The following is a 27,390-nucleotide window of genomic DNA, read 5'->3' on the forward strand; positions in this document are numbered from 1 at the left end:
GTGAGAGGGAGGGATGGGGAGCAGACAGACAGGGAGAGAGAAGGGGGAAGACTGCTGCATGCTCGCATCCCACATTTTATAGCAGGGTGAACCCTATTGTGTGACGTGTGCTGATGTGGAGGTCGATGGTTGCTGAGGAGGGATTGTTACAACACACACCCCCTCCTGTCTGTTATTTAGAACCAACATAGGTGCTCTGATCGCGTCGTCCAGAAAGCTTCACTTTAAATCATTTTCATAGGTGTGTTTGTGCAACATTTGACGAGAGTGGGTCTTTTTTCTTTTTTTTTTTTTTGCAGCTTTTATGATTCAACTGGCTTTTAAGTGACTATTTGTGCAGCTTTTATGATTCATTGCTCATTTAATCCTTGAAGGTTAGCCCTAAAGGTGACAAATAAATTCCCATTGAAGTGAAACTGAGACGTTCATCTCTCTGATCCTTCTCTTACTGGTGTGGACACTTGTTCCTTTCTGTTTCTCTGACATTAGGCATGGACAACCCACCATCCCTCCACTGTGGAAAAGACCTTGATATCACTGGCTGCTCTGCTATTGAATTCAGCCTGATTGGGCCACAAAAGGTAAAAATACCATATCCAGATTGACAGTCGAACAATATGGGTTTTGTTATGACTATGGTAATCTTGTTGAGCCATTCCAAGGGGCCACACATAAATTACAGAGGAAACAGGGAGAGCACAGCGTTCTGACTCACCTCTCCCCAGCCACGCCTCACCCCTCTCTCTCCCCCTCCGCTGCCTCCCACTTTCAACCTCCGTTCAGATAAAAAAAACAAGTCTAGTTTAACCAATTGTCACTGTTCTTTTTACACCCTTCAAGTGTTGATTCAAAGACGCAGCCTTCCATAAAAGTCTCTGTGTGGAGTAGGAATTTACATAATCCGATTAGGGGCTGGGATTAGCCCCCGGCCTGGAGAACGGGCCCGATGGGGGCCGTTTACTGAATCGGCCATTCATGGGCCCTGCTGCACGTCCAAGAGGCTGCACCTGCAGGCCAGGCGCCACCGCTCTCTGGCTCCATCCAGCCTCTGCTGCAGGTCTGTAGACTTGGGCACCGCCTTGACTTTCATCACAGGGGCAGGTGACGATTACGCCTGAACCTGTAGTCTATCGTTCAGGTTACGAGCGAAGGCAGAGTGAGCAGGACGAGCTGGAATACATAACTCAAATTAATTTAAGAGCAGAGGTTTGATACAAGTCTGTGTGACAGAGACAAAAAACAGTCTCTCAAACAAAGATCTGAATAACTAATTAAATAACTGCTGTATGTTACATTAGGGTTCATTCATTTTTATTGTTCTATAGTGTATATTACATACGTTTAGTTACTGACTACAGCTGTTACAGTATTTATCTGATGCTACAGTACAGATTGTTTCCAGACGTTCAGCTGTGGTGTGGAGAAAATCCAAGAACAGAAAAACAAGAACATCTGTGTTTCACTACTGACCAGGTTGGATTTTGTTTCTGTCAAACTAATTTGACTAATAAAAACCTTTTTCCTTTCCTTTACGTTTTTTTAGGCACCATGCAGGAGTTGTGCCAGGGACGTCGACATCAGGTAGATTTTAAACTTTTTGTCTAGTCCCCAGAGATTCTCCTTTAGAGCCACTAAGTGCTGGCTATGAAATCTGTTGCCCTTAAAATGAATTCTAATAACTGTGGTGGTCTCTTAAATCTCTCATCAGGTGAAATGTTAATTTGTCCAGTGCTTTGGTACTTTGACATTCCTGTCAACCTCAATAACTGTAATGGTAAACATAGTTAAAAGTATACGTCTTTAAGTTTAGTATTAGCACTTAGCATGCACGTTAGTTTAGCATTTAAATACAGTTACACTGAATCCAGATCCACTTACAGTGTCAGACCAGAACTAAACAGATGGAGGTTTGTGGGTCAAATGTAACTTGTCAACAAAAATATTTCATCCAACGTCAAAAGCCTAAGTTTTAGGTTTGATCCAAACATGTTTACGCACAGTTTTATGAATTTATTGTAGAAAAAAACATATGCTCATGTAAATTAATAATTAACTACAACCATTTAACATCTAAAATAATATACAAATTTACAAAACAATAGTAAGACCACAAGTTTAATATGTCAGTTTTATTCTTCAGTGCAGTAAAATACCAAATAATACAGCATTACAACAGTGCTGTGTCTGTACTATAGTTCTAAACCTATATCGTTGTTCTGCTGAAAAACACAGAGGAGATCTGACCCCGAGTTGAACCTAACGCTGTTATACCATCAATAACTGTCAGTGCTCCTTACTGTATTATTAAATCTGCAGGGTCAGCAGTAAAAAATGATGATGATGAACCAGCTATACTGGAGATAATAATAATAAAAAGACGGTAATATTCATTATCAGTTAATTAAATACTTAGCAGGGCGGCAACAAATAATTGTTTTCATTTCTAATTAAGCTGCTGATCATCTTTAACTACTGTTCCTCCTGTGGACGCCCATAAGTAACAATATGATGACAACTGTAATGATCTAAAATTAACAAATGTCTGTACAGGAGAAGATATAATGTATATTAATCTCATAATATCCACATCATCTTCTTAGTTTTATAAACCATCTAATAAATGTGTCCACAGTGTTAATGGTAATGTTGACACTTTCCATTCCACTATTTCAGTTATCTAAAAATTAGTATTTAACTAAAAAGATGTCACAGGAAACACACAGGTGACACCGTTAACTGCTGCCTGTGATAAAAGATAACAGTCGTGTGACCTTTACAGCTGTAGCTGGATCCAAATCTAAGGCTCAGCTTTGGTTTAAACAGCCTGTTAATTCCCACCATATCTGTCCTGTCCCATTGAGTCCAGAGCTGAGGTAACAAACTGGGACAATTACTGCACCATTACTCTGCTGTTTACCCAACCTTTACACATATGGGGACTCCTCCGGCCATCCTGCCCACTGCTTTTGTTCCTGTGCCATTAAAGAAACAAAACACTTTCTGTGTCTTTGTCCACTGCTTGTTAGACGGCAGAAGCCAGAGAGACAAACACATGTATTTAAAAAAAATAAAAAAAAGAGGAGGAAGAAAAGAAGAAGAAGCAGGGTTATTGATGGTGGCTAGCCAGTGCTGGACGCGGCTGTCCAGAGGCAGAGAGGCTCGGAGTTGATGTCCCTGGGGGTCGTCTTTGTCTGGGGATCATTCCTGAGGGAGCAGGCTTCACTCTGCTGGCTCGTGAAGATAAGCACTCTCTCCACATGCTGAGAGACCACGATAAGGGGATTGCTTCACTAAATGGGAGGAAAAAAAATAGCCCCACTATTGGAGCTGCTAAAATGAGAGACTTTATCAGTTTTGCTGGGAAAGACCCTCGATCGCACTCCTCCAACCATTAATCACAATTTAGTTTTTACTACTGAGCATGCTCAGTACAGAGGAAAACAAAAGCAAAACAAGCACAAATGTAATTTTGATGTTTAATAACATTTTATTTCTAAGGATATTAGTAACAAACCTAAACTAAATGTAATTTACTAAACAGGACATAAACATAACTTGTTTTGTAACATGTTATAATGTAGCTTGAAGTAGATATCATTTATTTTAAGTGTTAATGTGCAGTATATAACAACTACAACATTTCATATGAATAAACTATAAAATTACAACTGTTATTAACATTTGTCTGTTCATAGAGCAGCTTTACAGGACAAATTAAATGATCAAGTATTGGGTCTGATTTACATGACAAATACATACATGCTGTAAAATACAAAGGTAGCCTTAAAAGAAGTAATAAATAAGATACTTCATAAAAAATTATTTGTATTTTTTAATTTAATTCAGTTTTTTTTTTTCCCCTCACCACATCTCAATTTCAATCTGAATTAGAACAGAGAAGCTACAACTTGAAATATAGAATTAATAACTATGTTGTAACAAAACTACAAAGGTGTATCTGTCTAAAGTTTACAAACAGGCAGCAGGAACAACGTATACTTGCCTAAAATAATTTAAGCCTCGTCTGCCCATCACTTCTGCCGGGCACCTTCTCGTAGCTCAGCCTCCCTCTTTTCAGTGGCGTTAACACTGCAAAACAGACAGAAGTGTTTGAATAGAAATGAACCGTTATTTACCTCAGCGACAGAGAGCAACAAGCCTTCCTGTCTGATTTTCACTTCTCCAGTTTATACAGTAATTCCTCTATGTTCCATGAGAGAAGCTGTGTTGTCCTGTAATAAATATAGCATCAAAGTCTCACTTGAATTAAATAACAAAAAGTTAAGTTTGTAATTTATTTCTTCACTTGTGTTACTACAGTACATGTGTTTCCTGTGCTACTGGCTGCCACACAACCCCAAAGATTAATATCTCCACCATGGATTAACCTTTTATTTAGGTTTGTATAATGTTTGGAGACCACTGTACAGCCACTGTCACTTACCTGTTCTAACCAAACCTGCAGCCTCTTCACTCCTCTTCCTCTCCTGTCCTATGCAGCATTTAGAACCATAGTTTGAAGAATCTGCTGTCATCGCTCCACTGGAGAAGCAGTCATTGCCACCCTGACCTCGTCCCCATAGCATGGCCTCTGTATGAGGACTCATACTCTCAGCACGGTGGAGGTCACTGTAGACTGTGGAGAATGTGGACATCTGACTGTTGGCTGGCTGCAGGGTGGGACTGTAGCTAAAGCTGGGGTCCAGTTTGAATGGGCTGTCACCAGTTGTGTGTAGGTACTTGGTGAAGTCACTCAGGTTTGTTGGAGCTCTAAATGTCCACTCATCATTAATCCTCTCAACAACTCTCCCCACAGCTCCAGCTCTACTTCTCCAACCATGAAACTCCACCTCCTTTTTGCTGGTGTCCTCCTCTGTCTGACTGCTGGCCCAGCTCCTCTGCAGGTAAACATCTGGGCTGTTAAAGTAGCAGCTAAGGTCAAGTCTGAAATTTCCACCTTTTACTGTGGAGTCTGGGCCACAGAAGCTTCTCTCTGTGTTCTCTGCTCCAAACAGGAAGCTGGTGTTGTGCTCGCTACACAGCAGGTCTGGTTGTGGTTGTGGGCTGGTGAAGTGCTGTGAATGAAGAGAGGCCGCATGCCCACATTCAGCAGCTCTGGTCCACAGGTTTGTCTCTGTGATGATCGTCTGAGAGTTCATCTGGTTGAGGTCTGCAGACTGTGTGTAGAGTGAGGTGATGTCGCTGAACATCTACAACCAGAAAGAGAAGGCGGAATCTTAAATGCAGAAGTGCCACTTCAAAGACTATTGTAAGGTAATAAATTGGGTTTATTATTCACACTGCAAAGAAAACTAGGATGTGTTTTTGTGCAACTTTGACACAGTAATTGAGGCCTGATGTCAAATGGGAACATGCCATATCCATTCTCCAATCATGCATGTCTAGAGAAGCGGAAGGAGAAGTCACACAATTCTTTTCTTATAGAAAATGTTACATGACAGAATCCCCTGATTAAATAATCAGGCTAAACAACTTGGTTAAAGGCAGTGGTGTAAAGTTAAATTAGTTTGAATGTAATTACACCTAAAGCTACAGTATGTTACATTTTTCTAATCTTTTTATTGTAGATATGAGGTGCAGCCAAAGCCAGGTAGCGGTGTAGATCTTGAGGCTTGCCCCTCTATCCAATCAGAGAATTATTTCTAACTGGCTATTTTTTTACCATTTTTCTTGACTTTAATTTAGGAACAGCTGACACCTGATGGGCTCACTGGAATGGACTGATTTTGGTTCTTGTGCTGCTGCTAAATTTAATTCAAAAGTTGCAATAATACATTTTTAAATGATTAATTATATTCTACTTTATACTTTTATAATTGAGAGATAAATACTGTAATTGTACTGCACTGTATTTGACTGCTTTTGTTATGTTTTATTTGCAGTTTGCTAATTCAAAATAAAATCACTTAATAGCTTTAACTTTAACTGTACCTTCAGTGATGGATTATGTACTTATATATTTTCTATACTAATGTGTTTTTCTATTTTGTCCATAGAAACATGCTTTGTCTCCTATATTGGATTGTAAGACAGTGTTGTCCGGCTGTGCTCTTATTGTCTTGGGCTCCACTAAGAAGAGCCACAACTTGAATTCACATCTACACAGAGCAGTCTTGGACAACGTTTGTTGAACAGGCACAATTATTCCCATGCACCAAGAGCAAGGAACAAATTCCGAACATTAAAATCATGACTCAGGAATTCACCTAAACAGAAGAACCAACCTGGAGGAATAAGAACAATAACAGAGGACAGGCTGCCCTCCTCCAGTTGTTGCCTACCTGTACGCTGGAGAATCCACCTCTTCTACTAAAACATACTCTGTCCATTAAAGGAACAGCATCAAAAAATGTTTATGTTTAAGATCACCTTAAGGACTTTATGTGGCACCTCGGGGAGCAGTTGCTTTAGCTGAGACAGAGAGGCCCCCAGGAGCCACTGGAAGGACGACGCTCTCCTCAGCATGAGCTGAGCAACCAGAGGGTTAACACACGGGAACTGCAACAAACACTTTTCCTCCTGGAGGCAGAGGAAAAATGTGTGAGCACACAAACTTACAAAGACAAAAGACAACTGTACACAGTTGATGACTGCTAGAAATGACAACTGTACACAGTAATTCCTGTGCCTCTTCTTGGCTTTTTCTGTGAAGACCTTTGGCTCTGTGATGTTGTGTTGTATTCACCTGTGAAGGCATCACAGTCAGCCAGTCTCTGTTCAGGTAGCTCACAGGGTCCCTGTCACTGGACATCAGGCTGTGGAAGCAGATCTGGCTGATCCACTCAGCTATTTCTAACACGTTTGACACCATCAGCACCTGAAAGACAGAGTAGGAAACTAGATGGTTTCTATCAGAACTAGAAATTAATGTAAAAGTATTGTACCTAAACATGTACATATTCTTCTACTTTATACTTCTGCTAGGCTAGCTTAGAATCCAGAGGTCAGTATTGTGCTTTTTATTTTATCACTGTGGTTACTTTGCATATTTAGACAATAGATAATATAAGCAAAAATATTATAATTTAAATTATAATTTATTATTGCAGACAAAGACAAGTGGATACCTTGTGGATAAATACATTACTGCCACCTTTTGCAGCTGAAACACTGAAGTGACATCAAAATCTGTAATCCACTAATAAAATAATCGGAAATAAGCCATCCTGCAAAATTTGTACCTATGTTGATACTTTTTTACCCAAGGTAAAATTATATAAATGCAGATGTTTACTTAACACGGAAACAACAACACTGTAGTATTGTTAGGTTAAGAACAACATCCATTCTTTTTCCACCACAGGTTTCTGTTTGGCACACCAGAAAATTGTACATATGTAATATTGTTGCAACAGTCAGTTAATAGACAGAAGATGAATCTGAAACTCTTTATATAACTGACTTATCAGTTTTTAGACTTTGATTATTAAAAAAAAAAGTTTTAGAGTGAAATATTGGTTAATTGGGACAAAGTGCAGTTAGCAGCAGGAAAATCATGTTTGTTTTCTACCTTGACATCTAGATCCTCAGACTTCATCCCAAACAGCACCAGAGACGAATAAACCAGCACCAAGTTGCTGAAGGTTTCACTGGAAAATCTATCATCACATGAGAATAAATGACAGTGAGTCTTTGTGTACAATGTGTTTCTGTGTGTGTGTGTGTGTGGACACTAACCCTCCTCCATGGCTGTCAGGACAGTACAGGATGAGCCAACAGCAGCTGTACTGAAGAGAGAGAGTGGTCAGCCTCATCACCAGTCTCTCACTGGCTCGCTCCTGACACAGTTCAACCTCCTCCTAAACACACACACACACACACACGTTTACAATCCATCTATAATTATGTAAAACTGTAATCCCACTTTGTAGCTCTATTCTGTGTACACAAGATCTACTGTATCGAAGGACACTATGTTATGAAGGTTGTAAAGACTCTTGAGGTAAATTTGTAATATTGCACTGTACTAATAACTGTCACACGTAATACTTTAAACAACACAAATTCAAGCATATACAGTGTGTTTCTCTCATTTTCACAGTTATATGGAACAATCTCTAAACAAATACAATGTACTGTAACACAAATGGACTTCATCACATTGTGTATATAATGTATAGTTTGTTTAATATGTAGTAAAATAAAATGTGGTTTCAGTTCACAACTTCACCATCTGTGCTGCCAATTTCTCCAGTTTCCAATCTGTTATGTGTCAGAGTTTCTGCACATGTCAAGGCTCATCCTCACATTACAAGTGGTGGATACATGTTTCGAGCCCTGTTTTGTAAACTCAGCGGCCATCTGTGGCAGAGAATTTATAGTATTTGATTTTATTGTTTAGCGTGTGTGTGTGTGTGTGTGTGTGTGTGTGTTTCCTTTGAAGGATGCAGCAGGTGTCTCTGTCTCCTGGTACCTGAATGATGATGGCGGTGCTTTCATCCACTGTGATTACAGCATAGTGATGGGTTCCTCCGAGCATCTGTAAGGACGTACAGTGGCTCCTCTCCAGCACTGTTACATTAAGCCTGTAGCACAACAAACACACAGACATGTTTCAGAAGGCTTTTAAATGATACCACAGCATAGAAACAGAAACTATTTAAAACCTTATTATTAAAGTAATTACTTAAAAACCTGACCAGTAACCGTTTGGGGAGAAGAATTCCCTCAGAACAAAATTATGTGGCGAGGGATACACCTGTAAACTTTAATGAGTAGCATTTTTACAACTTAAAGTTTGTTTTTAATGCTTCAGTGAAAATCCTTTGCAGTCACTGAATCCTCGAAGACTGGACCCCATGAACACATCTACATAGTTTTTACTTACTGAAGATTCAAGATTTAAAAACTTAATTAATCCTGGAGGGAAACTGTTTAAAACATCTGCACTGGCTGGGAATGTAACCCCGATGACCTTGGTTTTGCTTGGAAGTAATCTATGCTAACAAACAAGCACAAGCACAAACAAGCTGCAGCTACAATATAGGATATAGCAAATAACTAAAAAATAAAAACTGTATCCACATGCATACAGTTCTAAGTACTTTCACTTTCATGTGAAAAAAACAATGATGGCCTCCAATATAACAAGAAGTAATGCACCATTGTTGTATTTTGCTGAATAAGGTGAAATAAAAAAAACAGCATGTGTAACCTCTCAGTAAAACAGCGTCAGGGATGTCCATGTGGACCCACACTGAAAAAATGTAACAGCACACATAACTGGAAGGGCATAAATTTTCCTTTTGCCAGATGAATATACTGTGATGAAACTCGACTAGGTGAATGGGAAACTTTACCCTGACTCGAGTGTCTGTAGCAGCAGTGGACAGTTAAGAAGCCCCTCTGTCACAAACAACACATACGGGACATTGTCCTCCAGGCACCAAGATGACTTCTCCTCTTTTAGAAAAAATATAAACAACACACAGAAAATTCTAAAATACTAAAATGATTAGTTAATCAGACAAAACTGCACAATAGTGTGAACAAGATGTATCTGATGACGGCAACCAGTGTCCTGTAAGACGGTGCTGAAGGTGAGGTGGCTGATACTCCTCTCTCTGCACAGTGACGCCCACGGAGACTGGCCTGGATGGTCGTACTCGACCACCAGAGAGAAACAGCTCCAGGGGAAGTCGGGACCTATGTGCTGCTCGTACACCAACGTACACACATTGTCGCACACACTGGCGGAACAGGATGGGAGTGTGAAAACAAGACTGTTAAACACAGCAGCTTGAAATATTTCCTTTAACACAGAGAAACAATTCACTTCACTTCATTCAGGACTCTGCTACTTTCTCCTAGAGTTAGGGTGTAATCGAGTAATAAGTGAACTCTTCATTCTGCAATGTAATCGAGTACAAATAGAAAATAGCATAAAAAGGAGAAGTACCTAAATGTGTATTTTTGGGCTGTACGTCAGCAAATGTACTTTATTTAACCCCCACCACTGCTAAAACGTGTATAAATGAACCCAAGTAGTGATTCCACTACTAAAACCTGTGATAAATATAAGACTGACAAACCCACCTGCTGACCACACGGGCACCGTTCAACTTGGTTTCGTTCTCATCGGGACAAACAGCAGTTACAGCTGCACCTGCAACAGGAAACATTATCATACGTTTTTAAGTTGTCACAGGCAGTTCAGCAAGCTACTGGAGAGGACCGTTAGTTTGTTCTTGTTTCTTATCACAGAACAATGTACAATAAACTGAGGTTGATTACAGTGACAGGAATGTATCAATAGTCACTCACCAGTCACTTGGCTCAAGCTGTTGATGATTATCGATTTGTCGTCAGAGTCAACTGACGATATAACCAGAATCTACAGAAAGAAAATTAATAGGATTCATCATCATCATCGATCTGTAGAAAGATATACTTACTGATTTAAGATCATGATCCCGATTAACTGTAACTATAACACGTTTGAAATGTTACTGAACCAAACAAAATATGCCTCATGTTGTAAAGACCCACTTTCTCTGTGCTGTTCTGTCCTTTCCTGCTGTGCAGCCACGCAGACAGCAGCTGCTGCAGCTCTTGCAGTTTTAGATTGAACTCCTGGTTTTTGTGACTGAGGAAGAGGATGATCTTCAGCCTCTTCACCAGCTGCACCAGACTCTGCTCTTCGCACGACTGAGCTGCCTTCATCAGGTACTCTGCAGTACATACATTTAAGGAGAACAACATAAATGTGGCAATAACACGTTGACGGAGTCAAAGCACGATAAATTTAACCCAGAGAGTAATTTAATACGTGTTTCACAGGCATATGATGGAAAACAACTCAAGACAATTATATATATCACATTTTCTTGATGTATATAACAATTACTTATTATTGATAATAGTATTTAATGTGGTCTGTTCACATTATAAATGCCGGGAAACTGATAGATCACAACTAAAACGTTAATTCTCTTATCAGTGATGGAGTCCTACATTATTACATTTGTGTTTTTGTTTGAACTGGAAAAAGAAAGGCAAGTATTTTTTCCAGCAATACAAAATGTAGTGACCACTGTGTATTCAATTGATCGAATGTGATCAAACAATTCAGTTAAAGGCCATTCTACTGAGTTGTGAGTGTCAAACACAGAACTGTATTGTCTTAGTGAAGATTTAAAATTAGAGAAGAGACCAGATTTCAAGTTGAAACTGACCCAGTGCAGTACTGAGGTCGCACTTCAGCAGCAGCTCCTTGAATGTCACCAACACATGGATCAGAGCTGCCCAGTTGAAAAGCAGTTCCTGATCTGCACACAACAAAGCAAAAATGTGAATTTTCCAAAGGTACATTTACTGCATTAATAATTTATACAAATACATGTATGCATTATAAATAAGACACTTCATACTTCTGACCAGCTCTGCACTCTGTGTCCTGCAAAGCGCCTTCTCCTGCTGTTTCAGAAGGAAGTGTGTTTGGTCCGGGGCCAGGCAGCTGAAGTCCCCCCACACCGGAAGCTGGAGCCCGAGCTGTCGAGCTGAGCTCAAACACTGCTGAGCGAAAGCCAGCAGCTCACAGTAGGCACGCTGCTGGCTGTCTGCAGGAGAGTGAGAGCACAGACGATTAAAACAAACTTAAAAACGCCATCTGAAACGTCTTTAAGAAGAGAGTATATATTAGAAGCTCTGCATTTAATTTTTGTTAAAGTGAAACATTACTATGAAGTATTAGCAGCATGATGTACACAAGAATCCAAAGTATTTCATACTTTAGAGATAATTCCAATGTAATGGATCAGAGTGCAGAACTGTAAGTATTCATGAGTGAAAGTCTGTAACTGTAAAGGCCCACATACAGATCACAAAACAGCCTTTATATTGTACGATTCCACTGGAGGTGTACCTGTAGCTTGGATCTGTACTACTCTGCTGTCCTGCCTCTTTTGAGGATCTGACTGACAGAGAGTTTTACTCATGAGCTGACCCATCAACTGCTCAGCTGCTTTCTGCCCTCTGGTAGCATTTCCTGACAAAGCACCACTCGGATATGTAGCTCTGCTGTCTGGTTTTAGCATCTGCTCTGTAGGAGTTGGTGGTGTCTGTTGGTCTGGATTTGGTGCTGAAAATTATTAAGATTATTGTCATTAAACCATGACTACAATAGGGGAGGTATCAAGGCGAAGTATCATAGAATTGAAGCCCAGCGTTTTTAAATATGTGGACTTAACTTGAAACTAGTTTAATTTTAACATCTGAAAACAACAACTAGAGATGCTGTAGAAAAAATAAGACATTCTCAAGAAATGGTGCAATTTGTGTCTTGGATTTCACTCAAGCGAGTGCCCAGAGCTGGTGGACACATTTTTAAACGACCACCAGATGGTGCCAAAGTGTTACACAAAGTAATTTTAACCCTACGTGTAAATATCAGTATAAGAACTTATTGCATGAGTTATATAGTTCTGTTTTACCTATACTAAAAACACTAATAAATATTAAACATTAGGGTGTAGTATACTCTTTGATTGGGTGTCGTTGGGTTTCGTTTGTTTCATTTCCCACATAATTTTCCTTCCAGTAGGAGGTTCTTATGGGATAAATCATGAAATAAACTTTTTTTTTTTTTAAGAATGGGAATCTATTGAACCTCAGCTAACTAAGCCGAGAGCACCAATGAGGAGCAACAGCTAATAAAAACATAATCTGTGTTCACCTTTTTCCACCAGCAGAGCAGCACCACATTCTGAACCTGGGGTACTGGCTGCACTCTGAGGTCTTTCAGTAACTGGAGTCTTCTGCTGGGATCTCAGGATCATGAAGGTAGACAGAGGGTCAAACTCCTTCTCTGGAGGGCGTCTCATAACTAGTACACTTTGGTCACTCTGTCTGTATGAAACAGCAGGCTCGGGGATGTGACCGTTCTGCTTTGTTTTACAGTCGGCTCTACCCGTGTTGATGTTGCTACAAGTAGAAGACACGACTTCAACTTCTGGAAACAACCCGTGTGCAACTTTGTCTGTGGTGTCGGTGCACGCAGCAGGTTTGACATCTTCACTGTGCATCAGGAAACTGTTCTGCGACACCTCAGCAACCATTTCTTTTTGGAGAAGAGTGTGGACTGCAGTAACTTTAGCTTGAAGAGCAACACATTCAGATTTCTTTAGGTGAGGTAACTGTGTTGTGTTAGTGGGACTCATCAAGGCGGATGTGACTGCAACTGAAACCAGAGGAGATGTGGAAAAGTACAAAGATTGGTAATTAGGAAATCCGTATAGTGCAACATGTATGTTTTTGACATGTTGCTCAAGAAATTGACAAAGCATTACATTTTTAAAACTTATCTATGTTTTATCCACTGATAGTGTCACCTGTTTTTCCTCATTAACATGCAAATGTCTGCAGCAAGATCATACCACACTATAATCTAATCTGATCATCTATTTCACATGGAGTACTGGAAGTGAAAGTATAAATTTCATGATTTCCAGTACTGTATAACAGTATAAGGTCCCTTTACCCATGTACCATACTGGTGGGACATGAGATACATTTGGGACAGTATGTACATAGATATGTTTCTGAATGCATTTCCATTTCATTCTCTAATAAAATGCAATTAAGCAAGTGTAAAGTCAACAACACTCACATTCAATATGGTCAGGTGACAGTTTTTCAAAATCTTCCACTTTCTCCTCCTCCTCAGTAGACAGAAATTCGGACCTCATGCTTTCTGTGAACTCACAGTTGCTGCACAAATACATCTGTGGGGCTTCCATCGTCAACTGTAACTGCAACTCATCATTAACACTGACAAACCTTTGTTTCTCTAACTTGAGGATTTCCAAGGCTTCAGACAGAGGTTGGAAGTCAACAGCGGGTTCAAATATCTGTGGCTCTGGAAAATACAGCAGATATTTAATATTCTACAAAGGTCTATACAAAACTATACAGCTCAACAGCAGCACAGGGTGCATCTGTTTAAGTTTCAACAAACACTCAACCTTATTGCCTTCATAAAGGGAAGATTTATTGCAGGACTGTTATTGATGATCTGATGTAAAACCGGTGAAGTGTCCCCTTAAAAACAAAACTGTGACATTAAACCTTGTCTTTACCTGCCAACAGAAAGCCAACCACAAAGGCTGGATGCTTCTCTGCCATCCAAAGGGCCTTCTCCATGTTTGTCTGACTTCGCGCTGACACCAAAGATCTACATAACAACAATTAATGTCACAAGTGACCTTCTTAAGTATGTGTAACAAGAACTACCAGTAATCCAATCTGTCAGTATCCTGTCCTGGAGCTTTAAAGGAAAATCTGTCATTTAAATTTGTAGAGACTTGTAGAGAGTCTTTGGGGTAAACCTCTAACTGGACCAACCTGACCTGATATCATCACTCACCGTCTGACGAATGGAGACAGCTCTTCCTGCTGCAGTCCAGATGTAGACAGACATAGTTTGGTTGGACTGTTCTTGGGAGTCTGGGTCAGAATCAAATCCAGCTCAGGCACCAAACATCCTCACAGAAACATACAATTTTAGCATAGAAACAAAGAAAACAAACTAATATTCATATAGGGAAACTGTGACTGCTACAGTTTTTTTAAACACCAAATCTAAAACAAGTAATTAGCACAAATACCATGCACTTTTATGAAGCAGTTTATATTTAAGTTTCAATAAAAATAAACTTTGTACACAGTGAACACAAAATCTAATATATTTTGATACCTTTTGTGTATGTTGTACCTGCCAACTGTGACTCTACCAGGCCTGTGTTCATCTTATTTTCCTTACTGATCTTCCCTGGTACATCATACTGTGAAATGTCCACTGATGTGGATGCATCTTGAAGAGAAGCTGAAAGAAATGCAATTATATAATATAAATTATTTTTATTTAATGTTGTTAGTGTTTACACTTCATCTAAAAACATTTTGCCTTCACCTTGATAGAGCACATCCAGGACTAAAAGCTGCTCATCCAGCAGTTCAGCAGCAACATTTAAATGACCACAAATGCTCGAGAAGGCGATGCCGTGTTCTGTGGTCACTTTTAAAGTGTCCAGTACAACAGGCAACAGTAAAGACTACAAAGAAAACATAATCAGCAATGAAGTTATTTATACAAACAACAAAAATCCTTTTTTTTAAATTACCTCTCCTTTCAAAAGTGACTCTTTCACAAACTCCTCATGAATATTTACACACGTCTGAGAGTCACTGGTGTTCACATTAGGATGTTTTTCATATGACATACAGTGTCTGAAAAATATTTAACACAACAGGTTGTAATATTATAGTGACTAACTCATGCAACATGCAACAACCTGTGAAACATAACTGAACAACAGACTTTAGCACAAACATGTAGCACAAACCTGAATACAGTGTCCTCAGAGAGTGTGCCTCCTGTTGAGCTCAGTAGAGGGTCGGCCACAGGAAGAGTCCTCAGCCTGGACAGTTTGGCTGTCAGCTTTGGTAAATGTCTCTTAAATTGTGGCAGGTAATCAACAAACGTTAGCTCTTCTGGAAGCAGGAGATCTTTGAAAGATACATGTTTTTAAATGAGAAAGACTCAGTCAGTGGCACATTCCAAACACTTATTCTTCTAATATACCCTATGCAGGGTTTTTGCAGATTTTATCTGCAGGGCATCAGGCAAATTTAACAGATCTGCAGTTAAATTAACATTGAGACAACTATATATTTGAAAAACTACATAAAGAATTAAAACAACCAGCAAGAGACTTAAATAAAACACATAGTGGTACAAAGACAAACAAATAAACAAAAATAGACTCAAAACTGACAAAAAGTAAAAATGTCAGAGTCAAAGCAAACACAAAGAGACTTAAAATAATCATAAAGGGATGCAAAATGGACATAAGAAGAATTTAACAGACCACAAAGAAACTCAAACTGGCCGCACAGAGACCAAAAAGACCACAACGACCTACAGAAAAACCATCAAATCAACAACAAAATGGCCACATTAGAATCAAAATGACTACAAAAAGAGGCACAACGGGGTCAAGAAGAATTAAAAGCAAACCACAAAGACCCTAAAACAGCAACAAATCAACAAAACCAAAACAAAGACATTGAAAAAGTGACACTTGTCCATTACGAGTCAATGAGATTCCCAGCTACAGACAAGTTTGCAAATAATGTTGCGGTCTACAAAAAGCAAGTAAAAATACTGAAAGAGTTTTTAATGCTATATTTTGGTGCTTTTAAGACTTTTCAAATGAAATAATTTAGACAGATATTCTTCAGGTGCTGAGTTACCTTTGTTCTCATCTGCAGGTTCCATCTGAATAGTCATCCTCTTGGAAAATGATTCCTGACAAACATCATTCATCTGCGATTCTTTCAAAAGCCAAACAAACTCAGTCTGGTCTTGTGAGTCAGGATTTGAGCTGGGTATCACGTCTACATCACCTTTCACCTCACTAACAATCACATTAAACCTGGAAGAACAACTTTTTATAATCAGTTATTCATTCTGAACTACTAAACCTTTAAATTAAAAAGTGCAAGAATCTTATTGTGTTTGAAGGTAATGGCACCTTTCTGGTAAATGAAATGGTTGTTCTTTTCCTACAAAGTCACCAAGCACAGAACCACTGATTAGGAGTTTGCAGGAAGAGATCACTTTTTCTGCCAAGTGCATAAAAAATTGTTACAAAAACAAATCCTTGCATTTTTATGCCCATTTCTAAAATAATATGTAGTAGCAACAAAATGAACTACACAATAATACCTTGGGCTTACATTTGAGTTTAGATAAACTCTTGCATATCAAAATTGCCACTGCCATAGTGGTTTATAAATTTAGTTAGGCTGCTTGTTTACCTCTGGTCCATGGTGTCCTGTAGGTGATGTCTGGCAATGTGCCACTGTGAGGATACACATTACTGGTATCACTGGTACCAGTTAAGTAAGGGACTGGCAGTGCCAACAAGTTCATCATTACTTTCATACTAGTCATGGTCTGAAAAGAAAATAATGTAATTAAATTTTTTACTTATATTGGTTCAACTGACGGGAAACTGTGCTACACATCCTAGTTAAAGTTCCAACACTGTTTTAAATCCACTTTCAAAATTGTGAAAACCTTTATTTGAAAATTATATTATTGTGATCTTCAGAAAATGTGACAGCATAAAGCATGAACATGAAATCCACTCCTCCAGATTTGTGGTTTTAAACAGTACTTTGTTTCTGTATATTACTAGGTACTGTGGGTCTTTTATCCTTTTGATCATCAAGTAAAGTCTGAATTTGTCTGTTCTTGCCTGGATAAAGAAAAAGCGTGAAATCACATATTATTCTAGGTTTCAATATTATTTCCGTTCAATGTAGCTGGCATTTTGCTTTAATAAGGTAGTCTGAAATTTAAAAAGACACAAACTTACCTCAAAGACATAGTCAAGAGCTTTATATCTGATAGCAGAGAATATCTGAGGAGGAAAACAGCTGTCATTTTCAGACCTGTAAACAAAACAAAATATAAGAGGTAATAATATGCTAATGTACACATATTTTAGCATAACTTAATTCAAAGAATGGCGTTTTATTGTCTTGATGACCTGTAACTAACAAATGCATAGCGATAACCATAAAGAGACAACTTTTTCTTTAGCGTATACAAAATAGAATATATATGCTACTGGACAGTTTAGGTTAACGTTAGCTAGCTTGATTAGCTAGCTTAGCTGTTTACCATTTCTTCAACGTAAGCTAGCTAGCAAAGCTAAAACGTTCGTTAGCTAACTAGTTTCTCAAAACTTTAACTTAAAAATATATTCATGTTACCAAAGCTTTACCACCAAACATTCCGCAGTAAAACTTAAATAATCAGGTTAGGGCTCAGCTTACATCATGAAATCAATTTTATAAAAGTGTTTTCATCAAAAACGCGGAATAAATTAACAAATTAACCGATGATTCATTTTCTGAGCGTCGACACCATTCACGCATGCGCTGTAACTCAAACCACCTGTTGCTGATGTGCAACAGTAAAAACCTAAATGTAAAAAACATAAAACACTGTATTGTCTTCGACTTTATACTATAAAGTATATAAAACAAATTAGTGTAAATAAAAAGACATCATTATTGTAATAATCAATGTCGATTGTTGTTTATATTTTCATATGATATGATCCTTTCTACAGCATATTGGAGAAATCATAATATTACAACAATAAAAAAAAAATTCAACACTAGAATAAGCTGAATTGTTTCAAAGGCTATCATCATTGGTATGATATGGATTTTTGATTTTCATGAGCTGTAATCATAAAATTTTAAACATAGGCGTAAAACATTTTACTTTACATGTATTGTAAATCTATAATAAACGATATAATAAAACCTTTTCACATTTTTTGAGCTGTCCTTCTACTGTTGATATTATTTCACACATAAATCAAGAAGTAAGCCCTTTACTAATTTTCAAATGTTGTTTTCTGCAGGGGCACTGTAAACATTTCACCACAAGGAGGCATTATTTACTACATTATCAAAGTACTGTGCAGAGCAGACTGAGAGTCAGTGAACATGTTCAGTCAGCATCTGTTCATTTTCAGTTTATCAAAAAACATGAGAAGTTAACAGTCTGGTTATTTTCAAATTCAAATATCAGTCTATCATTGAGAAGCATCTATATTTAGATTTTTACTAGTTTCTCATTAGGGTGATGAAAAGGAAATCATTCAATGTTGACAAGACTGCAATTCAAGGCTTAGACATCATCAGTGACGTCTAAGTCTGTGTGTTTTATAGTAAAGGTTTTCACACAGGAGTGAAAAGCTGTATTCACACTGACACGCAGACTTATCTTTGTGTTTATTTTCAGAAAATGTGTCTTTGGGACATATTAGCAAATAATCTTTTAATAGAGTAATAAAACACCTGAACCTGTCTTTTAAGTTGGCTGTCAATGGTCTGACTTGTGGGGTGATACATTGTGGTGAATGTTCGACCATGTAGAAAACCTCACACCTAATAAACACATACAGCACATACACAGTATGTACACAGTGTTGTATAAAGTCTTCTTGCCTACTGTATAACCGTACCACACAGACACACACCCACCTGTGAAACTTCTCACTCTGTCAAAACACTTCAGTGATCAGGAATAAACGTCCAAGTGGCTGAAATTCCCAAATGACAGCACTGTACGTTCTAAAACAGATGATTAAGTTTCATAGGTTGTTTAAAAAAACTGTAGTAAAGTAAAAACCACAAGTATACTTCAAGCTTACAATACAAATAGATACAGCATCTGAGCGAAGACAGTAAATAAAAAGGTTCATACTTTTACTCGTTGTAGAAAATGATTTTTCTTGCGAGGCAGACCAATTCTATTTAGATTAAATTATATGTTCATTGTCAACCTGTGGCTGAATTCAGATAAAAACAGTAGTGAAGACAGCAAACCAGTGAAAATTGATCTTCCTGTAACATAGCGTAGGAAAAGAGAAAAAGACTGTTCAGAGTTAGCTGAGGAATGACTCAAGAAAAGCAATCAGTCACTTTTGAGCCCTGGTTTTGTCCGATTACAGTTGGGGTTTTTTGGCTTTTATGTCTCTGGTTGTCATTTTATAACAATACATGTTAACATTAACTTAATGCATATTTTGTGATATTAATAAGTCAATTATTATCACAGTTTTCTCATTCTTATTCTGACACACACACACACACACACACACACACACACACACACACACACACTAGGCTATTATCAGAAACATCGGAATTGTGTTTGTTATCTGTCCTCTAGGTGTGGAAATATGTTTCAGAGTTCTCTGTCCCCTTTCGTTTAGTATCAGTCAAAGTTGCAGTTTGAACTAAAACATGTAAAATAATACACATATTTAAACATAGTCTTTTATTGACGCTGTACAGCTTTGGGTGATTTATGGATTTCAATAATAAAACAATCAATACTCGACTATTTTTACAGAAAATATATTGCTCACATACAGTAGATACAATTTCAAAAGACACGTTTATTTTAATTTAATCTATTTACTGTAACTTTCCAGAAATGTCTTCAGTCAGTATTAAAGTTATTTTGAAAATACTCTGATTCACCTTCATGCCAAGAGTGGATGATACTGTGCAAATGAGCTACAGCAGATAGTTAGCTCAGATTAATGATGAATAAAACAAACCATTTATACTCTTTTAGACAGTGACAATAAAGACAACAGCCTTTGTGCTGAACGACTGCTGTGTGCAGTTTCACAGTTACCACAAAGCCACCAGTGGCATCAATCAATCTACACTTTCAAATGTGGGCAAAAAAGCGAACATGGGCTACATTGCAAAACTATTTCTATAAATTCAAATTATCTGCTAGTTTGAAAGCTCATTCTTAACTTTTTAAAAGAGTTTGACATACACATCATATTTGCTTTGCACTGGTTTCACAATTTGTCTTTATCCTATTATTTTTTATTGCAGAAAACAGATTATTTACTAAAATAATCTGATAAATAATGTGTGGAATTTTATTAACTGATTATGTGTTTGGTGAGTGTCAAGTAGTGATCCATGAAATACTGAAAAAGTACAACCAAAATTGTACTTAAATATAACATTTTCCACCATTGGTATGCAGCTATACAGAACTGTGACATGTTGCTAGTTGACATAATGCTTATTTTAGTCTTGAATTTACAGCATTTATGGCAAGTGTGGGGCATGAAGACAAGGAGACAAAAACAAGCAAGTTATGAAGTATTGAACAACAGTCAGCAGGCACTTTAGGTTTAACAGACATAATTCCTCCATATCTCCAAACTTTGGCTCATTTTTTGCTCTCTTCTATTTGCTCCACCTCGCTGGACTCATCTACCACCTTGCCGTTGATCATGGTCTGGGTAACGACTTTTACAATCTTCCTGGTCCTTACATCAGGATCCTCTGTAACACATTTAAACCAGGGTTAGTCACCAGGACCTTGAAGCTTTACTGATAGGACAAAAATTCCAGATATCAACTAATACTTTTATGCTGGAAAACTAACTGGCTACATAAACTGTTTTATTAGTACTAAGTTAGGATCTGAACAGGTTAACCTAATTACATCTAAACAACTAAGGACCAATGGTAATGATGCCCTGTTGCATTTGGTTCTTAACTTTCAGTAATCAAAAGAACTTTAACTTACTTTTAGGAGGTAGAGGTGTTTCTTTCACCCTGTAGAAAAACAGATAAAGACAATTTAATCCCAGAAAACCAAACAGAACCCGTGAACATAAAGCTGATGGTAGAGGTAGGTAAACTCTTTAGTATTTTGAGAAATACTAAATACAAATGCAAATTTATTTGCAGAGAATTAGATAAGACGACCACTGTCATTAGATTTAGATAGGTTCTTTACCTAGCAAAACAAAATCAGCCTAACATCACCCACAAAACAAAAAAAATTATTATCTTGTTTTAGTATTTTCTAATAGCAAAGATTTAACAACCAAGGTATAACACGTCAGATAAGTAGGTAGGGGTAGGTAGGCTAACGGCCTAAACTAATATCAACTAATCGATGGCCAGCTACAGCCTTGTAATTTTCAATTCAGACCTGTATTATTTTATTATAATTCCTATAACATTTATAGAAGAATATTAAAATGTAATTTAATTATTTTTTATTTAAAAAGGCTTCAACACAGAACTTTATGTAACTGTGTTTTTTCAGGCCTTCGCTTACACTTCCTCGCCTTCCAGCAGCCTCCTGTAGGTGGCGATCTCCATCTCCAGGTTTTGTTTGATGCGCAGCAGCTGCTCGTAGTCGGTCTTGTTACGTTGCATGTCCAGACGCAGCTGAGACAGTTCATCCTCCAGCTGGGTCAGCATGACCTGAAGACGGTCCATCTCCACAGAGTACTTGTGCCCTGTTTCTCCGAGGTTTCCTTCCAATACACCAACCTGACAACAACGCAGAAACAATAGATAAGGTGTCCTATATAGCTTTATATACTATAGAAAATAATATGAAAACAAGCATATTAAAATGAATACAAATCATTTCGTGATAATTATTAGAGTGTGGGTTTATGAAACTATTTTATGCTGCTGCAGAAATTGACAGATGGTGTTGAACCAAAACAATGTGCTAAAGGAAGAAGAAGTGCTCCAGAATTCATAGCTGAGGCAACAGTTGAATTTGGAGATACGTCTCTGTGGGACTGACACTATTAAGAACTCATAGCACATTACATACCTGCCATTTGTTGAAATACTTTCATGAAAATATTTAATTGCAGTTTTTGTCTACATGTAAACGCATCAACAACAAAGCTAAGCACTACCTTTGAAAGGTTAAAGTTTTTGCTTTAACCCAGAGTCTTTACACAGATCATGGTTTACTATTAGGTCCACAAACAATCAGCCCATCAGCACATCTTTTATGTACACTTTTACTATCCCATATTGCTTTGCATTATTGCTGTGGAGCTCATCCATTCTCAGCCCCTCACCACTCACAATGAGGTACTAGAAACTGTCAGTGTGATAATACCCCTGCATTCAGTGCTGTGTGCTCAACATCAGGCTGAGCAAACACTGATGAACTATATTTGCCTCCACTGAACACCTCAATAAGCTGTTTGATCTGTGGTCACATGTATCAGAGACAGGCTAAACATTTGCTTGTCTGACTCTTGGTCTTGTCACACTGATTGATTATTAGAACAGCAGTTCTCTGTTGACAAAATGAAAGCAGATGTTATTTATATATAGATCTAATGTGTACTAACAAAAAAAACTGAGAACCAGTTGAGCTCTAAAGGAAAAGAGAACTGGTAGTCAACGTAAAAACGTGTTAAACTCTGCTGGTAAAACTGTTTGCTTGCAGTTTAGAATAATTAATACATAAACTCTTACTAACGCCAAAGAGTTGCTTTCTTTGTTCTGTTTTAGGTATTTTATGTGTAATTGTTAGCTGTGTGCTATGGACCTGTTTTTGTGGTAATGTATCTTGTATTCTTGATATGTTACTAGTTCTGTTTGTTACCTGTTTTTCTGCTGCTTTTATGTTTTGGTGAGCCAAAGGCAATTTCTCAGCTCTACGACTGTTTAGTTAGAGATTTGGGTGTCTTACACTGCTTTAATAGAAGCTAATGAGCCTTCATCACTGCAAGTCTACAGTAGGTTACAGAGGAGATGAGGAACAGGCTGGGGTTTATCTATCTTATGGTCTATTTGACTAAGAAGTGTCACACAAAAGAGATAAATAGGTTATTATTGTACCTAAAGTCTGGAGGTGCACATGCTAACACTCTATGTGTTTAAACAGCACTGTACCTGTCTGCGAAGACTCTCGAGCTCGACTTCTAGAGCCTGCAGGAAACGTCGTCTCTCACTGAGTTCACTTTGAGCACATCGCAAAGCCTCATTGCTTTCTTTGACCTCTGACTGCACAGCTTCTAACTGCAGACAAACAGATCAACATTATTTACAGTGTAATGTACTGTACAGTACATTGTCCATAATACCACAAATGATACAAAAACAAAATAATGACTGTAGTGACTGACCTTCTTGAGGTACCAGGCCTCAGCCTCCTCCTTGTTTTTGCGAGCGATACCCTCATACTGGACCCTCAGCTCAGCCATTGTGGCCCCCAGATCGGGACCCTGAGCTGCGTCCACCTCAACATTCACTTGTTCATTGGCTAGACGTGCCTTGAGGGAGCTCATCTCCTGGAGAGATTTAAAGAGAAGAAAGGGCCAAAAAGTGTTTAGAGCTGCATCATGTTAATTTCTATCTAACTGGAAAACAAATATTGAAGAGTAGTCTTTTCTACAGTAACAAGCTGATCTCCTAATAACAGCAGCTTCTATTTGAGAAGACAAACACACAGTTTAATCCACTCCTCATATTTATTTATTTAATGGTAATTAAATAAGCCAGAGTTTCCCTTTAACATTTCTCATTTAACTTTGTAATAGAGCAGAATGTATTGAGTATTTGTAAGCAATGTACAAACATTTAATAAATAAATCAAACTCTAATTTGATGTAAGCAGTTACAAGGACATTTAATGTTAAGATACAGCTTTATTGTACTGTATTTATAATCAACTAACCTTTCCTGTAAATATATTATTATATTATATTTTTAAAGTTGTGCTTTGCTATGTAATTATTTATCTTTAATCTGTCATCACACATGTCAATAGTTTAAATAATACTCATATTAACACTAATAATTTTCTAGCAATTAGGTACAACCAGTTTGTTATATAGCCTTAACAGTTTCTGGTTAACTTATTGTTTATTATCTTGTAAGACATATTTCTATAAAAAAAGAAAAAGAAAAAAGCTCCAGCTTTGTTTGTCACGGGAACAGAAAGCAGAGCAGCACCTGCAAGGCTCAGCCCACATCCTGAACACCTGACTGTCTAAACACACATAGTCCCTCTGGCGAGATGGGCTCAAATACTCCTGTGTTGTGTACACGAGTGTTATCATGCTATACTGAAGGTTACAATGACAAAGGGTGTGTCTGTAATCTTAACTCTGTCATATTTCAGATACTGAATACTGTAAATCTTCTGTCCTGACTTTGAGCCAGCACAGACTGCCACAAGGCTGGTTTATATTGACCTGTTTTAGTCATGTTGCTGATTTAAAAAGATACAGTTGAATTTATTACATCTCTATAGGATATTAATCATATTGAGGCTGAGAGATCCCACTGTATCTCAAAGACATCTTATATTTAAACAGGAGCATGCTTGACAACTTGTTACTTGATTATGTCTGACGTGACCTTCACTGTGACATCTCACCTCGTCATGATTCTTCTTGAGGAAATAGAGCTCCTCCTTCAGGCTGTCCAGGTCTCCTCGCAGAGTGGCGATGATCTGATCGTGGTCAGACTTTGCTCGCTTCAAAGCCTGGCAGTCTCTCTCTACTGACTGGCACAAAGTGGCCTCTGCCTCCCATCTGTAGAAAAAACAGAGGACTATTAAGCATCAGCCATACATTTATGTGAAATACTTTTATTTTCAAACTCAACACTGCAATTGACATTTTTATGCCGAGTATGCATACTGTGCTGCAAAAGAAATAAGTCATGACTGACAGGTGTCTGTTGACACAGTGCATCACAGCTTCCTGCAAAACAGAGAGAGAGTGCCCATGCTGACTACTGTCTATTAATTAAATTTTTTGAATTCAATTTATTTTGTATAGCGCCAAATCACAACAGATCCATGCAAACCCATGCAGGGTTCTGCACATGTCCATATTACTTATACCTTAAATCACTGTCAATAAAATCTTCTCCTACACATCAAGCCACAGAACATACCATCAACACACTGTGAAAAACACCAGCTGGGTGTATCCTGATTCCAACACTTTTTCTCTAGCGTCACCTCGCCAACTGTAGACTCTATCACATCCTCCACTAACTGAAGGCCTGGTTGCTCATCTCCTGCAGCACCGTGGGAACAGGGCTCTTATTTCACAGCCTGACACAAAGATCATTCATTGACATGGCTTTGCAGTCTGACGCTCCTATGTGAACACTCACAGACAAGTAAAAGAAATTAACCTGTGTGTGACACTCACTTGACCCTGAAGTCATCAGCTGCCAGCTTGGCATTATCAATCTCCAGCATGATACGAGCGTTCTCCAGCGTTTTCTTTCTCACCTAAGCAGGGAAACATGGTGGAGTGTGAGTCAAGATTAGGTACAGAGCACTACAGATGTCTGCTTTTATAACATTAGTGCGCTGATCTATTTACTGTAACTTACCTGCAGAAAAATCACACATGTAATTAATAAAGTATGTCACCATGAGCGTCCACATTGTGGATCAATGTTTTTCTTTTTTTTTTTTTTTATGTCCAAATGTCAAATCTGCAGGCTTTACAGTTAAAAAGTGAACTTAGTTAAAAATGTTGACTTAGTTTCTACCAAACTAAGATGGTTACATTTTTGCTTTAAATAATAAAAAAAATCTTAAATCTATTTCTTATACATTACTAATTAACACTGACCTCCTGCCCGATGGCATGTGCCTGGGCCATCATCCCTTCTATGTCATGTCCTTTTGGAGTCCTCTCCAGCATGAGCTGTTTGATCTTAACCTCCAGTTCAGCATTGGACCTCTCCAGCGAGCGCACCTTGTCCAGGTAATTGGCAAGCCGGTCATTTAGACCCTGCATTGTCTCTTTCTCACTGGCACCAACACCGAGGCCGTTGAAGGAGAGGTTGGAGCCCAGCATGTTGAGCCCGTTGCCAACTGAGACGGAGCGGGACAGAGACAGGCTGCCAACAGTGGACAGAGGAGAGACTGAAGGCTTGGAGCGAATGCTGCGGCCACTGTCCCTCACTGACATACTGGAGAAGGAGGGCTGACGTGCGGAGTAGCTGCGCACGGAGAGGGTGGAAGTCATGGTGTCCTCTGAGGAAGATTTAGTTGTTAGTTTGATCAGTAATTTTAGATAAATCAAGCAAGGAAACTATCACAATATAACATTTGACTGATTAAAGGGACTAAACGTTTTATTTCTTGATCTTGGAAACAGAAGCCAAGAAGGAACAGTAATAAAGTAATAAACTTTCAACAGATTACAGATTTAATTTCTAAGTCAACATTTACAGAAAATCCTGTGTTCAAAACATGAACACAGACATATCGTTTGGTGTCTTTTTTTTTTTATCTCTCTGTGGCCATTTTTTCATAATTTTATAGTCCTTTTGAGTCATTTTATGTCTCTGACCCCTGTGACCAGTGTCACAATATGCAGAACAGTATTAAGGATCTATTACAATTCAATGCATCACTCCATTTGTGACAGACCACTCGTGTGCCAAATAGTTGTGAGCTTTAAATTTGCTTCTTAATGGATTATATTAAGAACATATTCAGCGACATTAAGTGGATATTGGAAGAATAAGAACATAGGATAGAAAAGCAAGACAATACTTACAATGAGCTCAGTTCTTAAGCAGGTTTTTTCTTGTGCTCCTTGGTCAGGTTTTGACCCAGGTGGTGTGGGCGACTGTTGTTGCTAGACCAGATTTCACCAGTGAGTTTGTCTGCAGAGGCATGACTCTTTGATGGGGTGGAGCCACTGTGTCCAATCCCACAGCAACAAAGAAGAGGATGCAACTTGACACCTTGTGGAGCAGTGAAACAAAAAACACATACAGTAAAGGAAACTAGTCTGTATCACAATTGTTGTGGTATAAATGCATGCAGCATCATAGGGTTGCAAACATCAGCTGTATCTGAGATACTTTGTATAATAAAAAAAATTAATATATATCATTAATGGGGCAACTAAAAAAAAGGAGGAGCTCCTCCATATGCTGCTGGGTAGTTTAATGTAACTAACTGGCCACTTTAAGTACACTTACAATATC

At 38.2% G+C, this 27,390-nt stretch overlaps 2 protein-coding genes and 1 long non-coding RNA gene across 8 annotated transcripts; 1 reads left to right on the forward strand and 2 right to left on the reverse strand.

Annotated features, from left to right (window-relative positions):
* The first annotated feature begins 289 nt into the window (after nucleotides 1-289).
* LOC113151341 lies at nucleotides 290-4,399 on the forward strand. Its single transcript, XR_003297712.1, has 4 exons — nucleotides 290-581; nucleotides 841-1,057; nucleotides 1,544-1,581; nucleotides 4,321-4,399. It is a non-coding gene; the product is annotated as an uncharacterized LOC113151341 (long non-coding RNA).
* Nucleotides 3,576-17,972, reverse strand: shoc1 (shortage in chiasmata 1). Of its 6 annotated transcripts, XM_026344272.1 has the most exons (29): nucleotides 17,866-17,897; nucleotides 17,403-17,478; nucleotides 17,102-17,282; nucleotides 16,840-16,978; nucleotides 16,554-16,644; nucleotides 16,273-16,454; nucleotides 15,363-15,525; nucleotides 15,141-15,246; nucleotides 14,930-15,071; nucleotides 14,714-14,842; nucleotides 14,384-14,501; nucleotides 14,097-14,191; nucleotides 13,628-13,876; nucleotides 12,695-13,198; nucleotides 11,885-12,100; nucleotides 11,391-11,579; nucleotides 11,196-11,288; nucleotides 10,510-10,691; nucleotides 10,285-10,354; nucleotides 10,057-10,126; nucleotides 9,535-9,710; nucleotides 9,321-9,423; nucleotides 8,435-8,546; nucleotides 7,699-7,820; nucleotides 7,532-7,619; nucleotides 6,707-6,838; nucleotides 6,391-6,540; nucleotides 4,445-5,210; nucleotides 3,576-4,089 (listed from the first exon to the last, which is right to left on the reverse strand). In XM_026344272.1, exons 4-29 carry the CDS (start codon nucleotides 16,973-16,975, stop codon nucleotides 4,004-4,006), a joined length of 4,470 nt encoding a protein of 1,489 aa, XP_026200057.1. In that variant the 5' UTR covers nucleotides 16,976-16,978; nucleotides 17,102-17,282; nucleotides 17,403-17,478; nucleotides 17,866-17,897; the 3' UTR covers nucleotides 3,576-4,003. The 6 variants fall into 6 exon arrangements, with proteins under 6 accessions (XP_026200057.1, XP_026200054.1, XP_026200053.1 ...); XM_026344269.1 differs by lacking the exon at nucleotides 17,102-17,282 and having other exon boundaries at nucleotides 16,554-16,584; nucleotides 17,866-17,972; XM_026344268.1 differs by lacking the exon at nucleotides 17,102-17,282 and having other exon boundaries at nucleotides 14,732-14,842; nucleotides 17,866-17,972.
* Nucleotides 17,973-19,869: 1,897 nt separating this feature from the next.
* On the reverse strand, nucleotides 19,870-27,060 carry krt1-c5 (keratin, type 1, gene c5). The gene is made up of 9 exons (XM_026342244.2): nucleotides 26,955-27,060; nucleotides 26,019-26,425; nucleotides 25,587-25,669; nucleotides 24,800-24,956; nucleotides 23,544-23,708; nucleotides 23,311-23,436; nucleotides 21,716-21,933; nucleotides 21,176-21,204; nucleotides 19,870-20,928 (listed from the first exon to the last, which is right to left on the reverse strand). Exons 2-9 carry the CDS (start codon nucleotides 26,415-26,417, stop codon nucleotides 20,813-20,815), a joined length of 1,293 nt encoding a protein of 430 aa, XP_026198029.1. The 5' UTR covers nucleotides 26,418-26,425; nucleotides 26,955-27,060; the 3' UTR covers nucleotides 19,870-20,812.
* Between the last annotated feature and the right edge of the window lie 330 nt (nucleotides 27,061-27,390).

Source organism: Anabas testudineus, chromosome 9 (assembly GCF_900324465.2).
Source record: "Anabas testudineus chromosome 9, fAnaTes1.2, whole genome shotgun sequence".
Lineage (NCBI taxonomy): Eukaryota > Metazoa > Chordata > Actinopteri > Anabantiformes > Anabantidae > Anabas > Anabas testudineus.

Bases quoted from the DNA above. Each gene is read 5' to 3' on its own strand.
- shoc1 (XM_026344267.1), bottom strand. The intron at 14,502-14,713 runs GTATCAAAATAT...TGTTTCTGTGAG, and splicing joins AGGTACAACATACACAAAAG to GATGTTTGGTGCCTGAGCTG. The intron at 9,424-9,534 runs GTTGCCGTCATC...TTTTTCTAAAAG, and splicing joins CACCGTCTTACAGGACACTG to AGGAGAAGTCATCTTGGTGC.
- krt1-c5 (XM_026342244.2), bottom strand. From the start codon at position 26,417: ATGACTTCCACCCTCTCCGTGCGCAGCTACTCCGCACGTCAGCCCTCC. The intron at 23,709-24,799 runs GTGAGATGTCAC...AAATCTCTCCAG, and splicing joins TCAAGAAGAATCATGACGAG to GAGATGAGCTCCCTCAAGGC. The intron at 23,437-23,543 runs GTCAGTCACTAC...GTTTGTCTGCAG, and splicing joins AGGCCTGGTACCTCAAGAAG to TTAGAAGCTGTGCAGTCAGA.